Source organism: Macadamia integrifolia, chromosome 4 (genome assembly GCF_013358625.1).
Source record: "Macadamia integrifolia cultivar HAES 741 chromosome 4, SCU_Mint_v3, whole genome shotgun sequence".
NCBI lineage: Eukaryota > Viridiplantae > Streptophyta > Magnoliopsida > Proteales > Proteaceae > Macadamia > Macadamia integrifolia.
Window position 1 is genome coordinate 3,020,349 of NC_056560.1, and position 7,972 is coordinate 3,028,320.

The window sequence follows — 7,972 nt, forward strand, 5'->3', positions numbered from 1 at the left end:
TGGAGATTTTCTTTAGGGCTAGAAAATGAAGCTCTAACTTATTAAATAGAAGGTTCTTAGATTTGCAGAAAATGATTTATGTGGTAAATTTTCAATATTATAATCTGATACTTTTTGCCACTGAATACATTTCTCATGTAAATAACACGAAAGATATAAAGCTTCATCCAATCATAAATTCAATAAATATATATTTTTTATTTTCCAAGGGTAATAAATGGGAAAAAAATCCTAATACTAATGGATTTGATAACTCAACTAAAAAGAAAATACTAATAGACCTATAGACGGTTTCCACTGTCATTTGCAGCATGCACTAGACATGCAAAGCAGATGGTATCTCCTCAATCTGGGCCAGCTAGTTCTAGTGGTATAATGGAAACTGTTCCTAAGTCTCAATCCCAAAAAAACCACTCCAAAACTAAATAAATAGAGCATGGTTTATACTTTTTCAGGTTGGCATGGAAAGTGGTGGGTAGGTATAGAATCCATTATTCCTTCATCCAAAACATATAAATGATTTATGTATTCTTTCTCCTTTACACCAAACCTAAGCTGCTATGCAGTTTTAAACTCAAATACCCAACCAAAATTTATTGGTGAATGGTGACTTCTACTCCACCACTTCCTCAAGGAAGAACTTTTGATCACATTGATAAAAAAAAAAAAAAAAAAAAAAATGGAGAACTTTTGACAATCAGAAGCAAAAATGACTTTCCAAGGGTAATGGTAAAGTCATGTTTATTTGCTTAGATTACTTCAATTTTGTGGATTATAATATTATTTTCAAAGTTCATATGGGTATTTTTTTCATCTGAAGCACTATTGAAATTCAAGTAGAACTCATACTTAAAGATTAACTGTTAAAACAAGATACTTAAGTCTTTATAAGTTATCGTCGAGTTATTCACATTGGATGTGAAATTGTTACTTTCACATAGAATCCCAACTAATACAAGTCATTATGAACATATCATGGGAGAAATTCTAGCATTTTTTTCGGGTTAATTGTCAATTTTTTCTTGATTGAAAGACTATAGGGTTTGTCGTGTTGACAAGTGTTCCTTTAATTTATTCATTTTAGATTCCTTAGATATATAAATAATGTATAAGTAACCATCAGGTGGAGCTTTCAGCTTTACTATATGAATTATTTTCTCCCTCCTAGAGGAGAGAGTGAGACTTCAGCTCTAAGAGAGTAGTGAATGTTCACGTAAGTGAATGTACGTGAGCATCCATGATCGGTAGATATGGCATCTATTAAATGAGAAAAAATGAAATATATTCCATATCCACGGATCAGGAATATTACGTACATTCACGCATGTGAATATTCACTGGCCTCTCTCATGGTCACTTTCTTTCTTCATCTTCATCTTCTTCTTTTATTTTATTTTTTAATTGATGACAATAAATACCCACATCTGGAAGCCACACATTTTGGCTCTCTTGTTAATAAGAAAATTGACCCATGAACTATCAGAAGCTCTATCTTCACTAGGGTTTAAAAAATGGAATTTAATCGGATGATTCAACTAAATCTGAACCAGATTCAAACCATTTCAATCATTCTTTCTGTGTAATTTATGTCTGATCTTAACTGATCAGGTTTTTGAAATCTTGCCTTCACATGTCCAATATCATATGTGTGGATCAGATTTTCATACAAGAAGCATTCTCATACAGTCTAATTTATACAGATGAAATCCACCACAAGGTTTTTCTTTGAGTGAATTCCATCAGTGTGAATCAATCCCGTATGATAATGGTTCTCCTATGAGAATCTGATCGAATCTCTTTAAGGACAGGTTCTCATAAAGAAAAAAGACTTTCAAATGGCAAACTTATTGCAACAACCCTATCCCCTACTCCATTCTCCTGGATCGATAATATGATAATTCTAACAATTGAATATCTAGAAAAATGTTTGAATTGATCATTAGCCACATTTTATGCTTAATTTCATTTTTTTTGTTTTTCACCATAGCATAAGCATTATCATACACCCTCTTATCAATTTTATATTTGTAGGAATTCTATTTGTCACTTGTTCACTTTCAGTTGAATTGACGCGACATGTGACTAAGGGAGTTTGGATCTATCTCTTCATCAAAATTTCAGCTCCCTTGACACTTGTTCAGAGATACAATTAGCTGCACTGTCCACTGATCCCTTCTGGGCAGGATGATCCATGAAGTTTTCCGGAGGCAAAATCCTTACCATTTCTAGAGGATTGGCCTGTAGTGGTCCAGAAGCAATCTGCAATCCCCTACTAGCCATTCATTGGTGGCCAGATGGGCATTCTTAAGGCTGCCACGTGGCTGTTGAGTCCCTTCCAAGGTATGTTTTACATTGCTGTTGCAATAATAGCATCAAGAGGAGGGAAGTATTGAGGAAGGAATCCATTTGACTGTGGACTGTGGTAGTGTGAAAGCGTGCTTTCACTCCATGGACTGTCTGGACTCTGGACTCTGGACTCTGAAGTGGTGAAATTGGCGGTTAAAGAGGGTATCATCAAGTCAAGGTAATGAAAGACCTACTACAGTTAAAAGAGATGGGAACATAAAAAGAGAGAGAGAGACTGTTTGCGACTCCGTGTGTTAAATTTAAGCCCCAGGTAAATTTTGAGAGGAAGATGGGAATCTGGAGTTTCATCTCCTTTCTTTCTCTCTTTTGAAGAACAAGATAGATCTTTTCCAGAAACAGTGGAAACCCAAGTAAGGGTAAGGCCGTAGGCCTATTCAGGTCACCTTCTTCAATCAAAGAGGCATCTTTACCCTGTTGTCATGGATCCCAAGGGCTCGAAGCAGCCTTCAGAGGTGCCCAATTTCTTGAGTCTGCCGCAGGCAGACATGGGTGATAACAAACCGGCAGAAATCAAGGATTTCCAGATTGTGATTGCAGATAAAGAGGAGGGGAAGAAGCAGTTAGCACCCAAGAGAAGCTCCAACAAGGATAGACACACCAAGGTCGACGGGAGAGGGAGAAGGATAAGGATGCCAGCTCTGTGTGCAGCGAGGATTTTCCAGTTAACAAGGGAATTGGGTCACAAATCCGATGGCGAAACCATACAGTGGCTGTTACAGCAAGCAGAGCCGTCGATAATCGCTGCTACGGGAACAGGGACGATCCCGGCCTCGGCGCTTGCTGCTGCTGGTGGCTCTGTTTCTCAGCAGGGGACCTCTGTTTCTGCGGGCTTGCATCAGAAGATCGACGAGTTGGGACCAGGCGGTGTTGGGTCTGGAAGCAGGACCAACTGGACATTGGTTGGGGGTAATTTAGGCAGATCCCCTGTGGCCACAGGTTTATGGCCCTCTGTCAGCGGCTTCAGTACGGGGTTTGTTCATTCTTCTAGTCCTTCCACATCAAATTTGCCCAGCGAAAGCTCGAATTACTTGCCTAGAATTGGGTTCCATGGATTTGAACTGCCAACTTCCAATTTGGGTCCAATGAATTTCGGCTCAATTTTGGGTGGGAACACTCAACAACTTCCAGGATTGGAGCTTGGGCTTTCTCAAGATGGTCATATTGGGGTTTTAAACCCTCAAGCCTTGAATCAGTTTTACCAGCAGATGGCGCAGGGCCGAGGTGGGTCTAGCCCCATGCAGCAACAGCAGCAGCCGCCACAGCCACAGCAACAACAACCTCCTGCCAAGGATGATTCTCAAGGATCAGGACAGTAACTAGTTTAGTCAAAGAGTTTCTAATGGAGAACTTTGGAGGAACTGAAAGAAGTAACACCACTGATAAGCTTTCTTTTCTCTTGCGGTTTATTTTCTGTTCACATGCAAGAGTGGGGAAAGGAAAATGTGAGAATTCAGTCCTTTTATGGAAGTTGGATCATAGAGACTGGATTTTGGTTACTGGGTCCGCTCCTTTTCTCTCTCTCCACAGTTCTATCCAAGTCTCCAAATACAGGTGCTTTCTGGTTTTCCATCCTTTCTCGACACTTCATATCATGTTACTGCTGTTCTCTTTGAAAGGCTGTTAATTATGATGTTGTTGCTTCTGGCTCAAATTTATGCAGATGAAGTGAAACTTTGCAGAGCTGTGTAGCTTGGGGTTGGACTTAATTTCTTGTTGTTGTTCAAGGTGTGTTTCCTATATAGTGTAAGCGATTTTCAATCATTTGTTGTTATTAGGTTTGGACCCGGAATGATGGTCAGTTTTGTTTGTGGAATAACATTTTTTTTTTTCTTTTCAAAGCATGAGATTTCTGTTAGACCTAGTAAGTATACAGGTAATTCAGATATTCTTCTATTATGAGTTTTATATAGAGGGCAGATTGCTTATGGAACGAGGCTTATAGTGCAGTCATTTAGCATGCAACTCATATTTAGATAACTCAATTCACAGTTAACCCTTGACACAAGTGCTATTTTAGATCAACCATAGCTTTGTCTTGGAACACTCACCCTCCCTCTCCTCCTTCCCCATCCTTCTATCTTTGTGAATTTGTCACTTCCCTTCTCAAATAAATATAGTAATATTCCTGTATGAATTATAATTCAAAACTAGATTCACTTCTTATCAAATGCAGCTCTTTTTCTAATTTATGTGACTGAAAACCTACCTTATCAGAGCTTCCCGTTCCCAATGAGTCAGGGTTTTACATTGGTCAGTCAATATTACTGGCAAAGTTGACTAGTGATTCATTTTATTACTTTGGGTGCTGCGGTTTGCTTCTTCACTATGGTTTATGCCAGGTCAAATATTTTTATTAATTTGAGCCACTCTAATACTCTACTGACAGTGCAGTAGGTTCTGTATTCTGAAATGGTGTCACAAGTGTGCTAAGTGCTATGGTTAACTCAATACAGTATGATGTCACATCTTTCTATAAACACAAGAATATAAAACAATTTCTATATTGCTACCAGCGAGGACAAATTTTGGGACACAAAGATTTTGCCTTGTCACTTGATTCTACAGTTCGGTTGAAGTCAGAAAAAACTTGTTATATTGCCACATCCCCATCTGGTTATGTCGGTAGTTCTTATGCTCTCACCATGACTATTTGTTTCATTTATAGTGTCACTCAAAATTGGAGCTCTAAGCTTTCATTCTCCTGAAAATTGTGACTTGTTAGGAAATCTGGAAGAGCTCTAGATATGTTGGATTTTGAACAAACAGGTTCTTTATGCTTCAGTAATTAGTTTGTATTGAAAAATAAGTATTCCGGTATAGAAATAAATAGTAGAATGGTCGGAAAGTGAATTTCTTGGACGAATTGTCTTGAATGAATAATTTGTGTTCGGGCAGTGTCGAGGAACTTCTCACTGTCAGAAATATATCGAATTGTATTTTAACTGCATTATCACATCTAGGATTTCCTCTATGACCTTGGTAATCCTCTTCGGAGGTCCAATCCTCTAGTAAGCTCTATGAATGTTATTAAGAGTCTTTCTGAATCAATTTCTCATTGTCTGCCATGGTCTTTGGTGTCAATATAGTGATTTGATCAGATCAAATGCAGTTGTAAACTATAGCATTAACCCCCCCCCCCCCCCTGGGGCTTGCTATATTTGCACCAAATCATTTTCCTTCTTACATTTGAAACATCTTTTAACCCACCAAAACAAGTTCTCAACATTTCAGCTTGTCTTTTGGGGACGTTGTAACTTCTGTCTGTTGGATTGATTGGGAGAGTGGTTAGAATATGATCTCTTGGTTTACTGCTCTTTCTTCCTTCACTGATTGCTATTTGTTTTCCATCTGTTTTAAAGGTGGAACTAGGATTCACTAATTTACACTCTATGTCTAACAAACCTATGGAAAACTGTTAACTTACCTGAGTCGGTTGTCCAAGAGAAGAAAAGAGAAGAAAAGGAGATACAGTCAAGGATCTATGTTCTTATGTGGCCAATGGTCAGGGAACAGGGAAAAGAATCCAATCATTTCTGGAAGTATGTTGTTGAGGGTGCACAATTTGTTCATTTTTGAATTACAATTTCCCAATCCATTGTTCGAACTTCCTCCACACCAATAAGGAGATGCATAGTTGATGAACTTGGAAGGACATCTAAGAAGACATAATGAACATCTTCTCACTATAATAAGAAGTTAATCAAGTATTCAAGCCTCCAATGTAAGGAATACCACCTGTTCCATAGCCCACACCCATCTGCATCAAAACAACCCCCCCCCCACACACACACACACAAGAAATGAAGAATTAGAGAATAGAAGCATTTTGGAAGTTAGGGTTTTGGTTCAATAGTCCTGTCTTATATAGTATCTTGGCGTCAGAACTCAAATATAAGATCATCAAGTGGGGACATATCAGAAGTAGAGAAGAATGGTAGGATGCATGGTTGCTGGGAACTAAAAAGATCTTATAGATAAAGAGGTGGGAATGAAAGATCAGCATGTACCAGAGAAGGCTTATGTTGAAAACTAAAAGAGTATGGATTGTGGGAAGGAAATATCAAAGTGCTGTAGAAGTTGTGAGAAGAAAGACCAATAACATATAATGGTTGGTGGGGGAAAGACATTATTGGTTTTTTGACACTGGAACCCAGGTATCTTAATGTGCACACTGGGTACGCAAGGATATCTTCTGGAATGTAACCGTCAGTTTCCTGTTGTATAATTGGCTAGTTTCTCAGACTTCAGACACAATCTTTGTTTGTTTTGTTAACCCAATGTATAATGGTGTTGTGGTAAATCTTTTTTGTATGGAACTCTTCTTATATACTTGAAGTTTTGTTAAATCTGGCATGGTAAGGGTTTATCTTTTTCCTTCGACTAAATCTATAACTGTTATTCAACCCCATCAATAAGGTGTTATCTGTGTTACCTGTGCCAGTTTCTGTGCTATGTATTGATATTCACATCTGCCAACTTGTGTTTTGGGGCAAACCAATTTCTCGGTTGCTGCCGACAGAATAACATCATTTATTTCATATCTCTACAGTTTAGTCATGTAGATGATGGATCTCAGGAGTGCTTCCCTCCCTGGAACCATATAAGGTACTATACCAACCCGAATGGAGGGGAAGATTTACTTGATTGTGCATAACCATGTTTGGTGATTGACTAATCATTCTTAATCTTAGAATTATAAATGCAACCCTTGAAACATCCCAAGTTTATGCCTTACTGCTTAAGTCTGATATGAAGTTGAGATTAAATTGTAAACGATCATGGGGAGAGAAATGGAACCAAATCCAAAACAGGGTCATCTTCAAATATTACTTGTGACATCCAACACCACCCCAAGTGTTTCAGAAGCACATTACATTATTTATGCTTTCAACCATCATGGAGCATTTGTGGTGAATATTTTAGGTCCTGATAAAGAGAACATAGTCTCTTCTAGTGCAGTTTTATATCTGAGTCTCTGTGACATGTTTCGTAGCGATTATTTCAGCATCAAAACTCTCCATCATAAACAATTCCTTGCTGTGCACGACTACATGGTATGGCAGAGCCACTGATTTTTCCAGGGAAGTTTGTCAAAATTATCAAATCCTATTGTGTTTTGCTGGGTCCTCTGTAAAAGTGTTTCTGCTGTAACTGCTGGTAGTGGTATGGCTTTGCAGCAAATGGCATGGGGGCTTCCTTGGTGGACTCCCATATCTACAACTGAGACAAACCCAGATAGATGCACCCAAATATGGCTCAAATTTTAAACCAATCTTGTACAGAAAATCCATATTTACTTGTGAGTTGTGACTGATTGTTGAAATGGTATCTCTCTCCACACAACATTGGAGACTATGTGTGGAAGGAATCCATGATGATCGTCTGATTCCTTCCATTTTCATCTTCATCTATGGGCAAGGCATTGGAAATGGGGCCCAAAGTTGGCTTGTGAATAACCAAAATGAGTGTGTTTACTTACCATGATAAATCCCATCCAATGGTCAACTTGAATCGCATTGTTTTAATCTTGATGGCCCAATCATCATAAATAATGACAGGAACATAATCCTTACGTTTTCTCTGTAATTATAAAGATCCCTCACTT

General features: G+C 38.3%; 1 protein-coding gene across 1 annotated transcript; it reads left to right on the forward strand.

Moving 5' to 3' along the window:
* The first annotated feature begins 2,385 nt into the window (after positions 1 to 2,385).
* On the forward strand, positions 2,386 to 4,292 carry LOC122075549 (transcription factor TCP20-like). The gene is made up of 2 exons (XM_042640613.1): positions 2,386 to 3,918; positions 4,028 to 4,292. The coding sequence occupies exon 1, from the start codon at positions 2,787 to 2,789 to the stop codon at positions 3,681 to 3,683; it is 897 nt and encodes a 298-aa protein (XP_042496547.1). The 5' UTR covers positions 2,386 to 2,786; the 3' UTR covers positions 3,684 to 3,918; positions 4,028 to 4,292.
* Positions 4,293 to 7,972: the final 3,680 nt, after the last annotated feature.

Bases quoted from the DNA above. Each gene is read 5' to 3' on its own strand.
- LOC122075549 (XM_042640613.1), top strand. From the start codon at position 2,787: ATGGATCCCAAGGGCTCGAAGCAGCCTTCAGAGGTGCCCAATTTCTTG.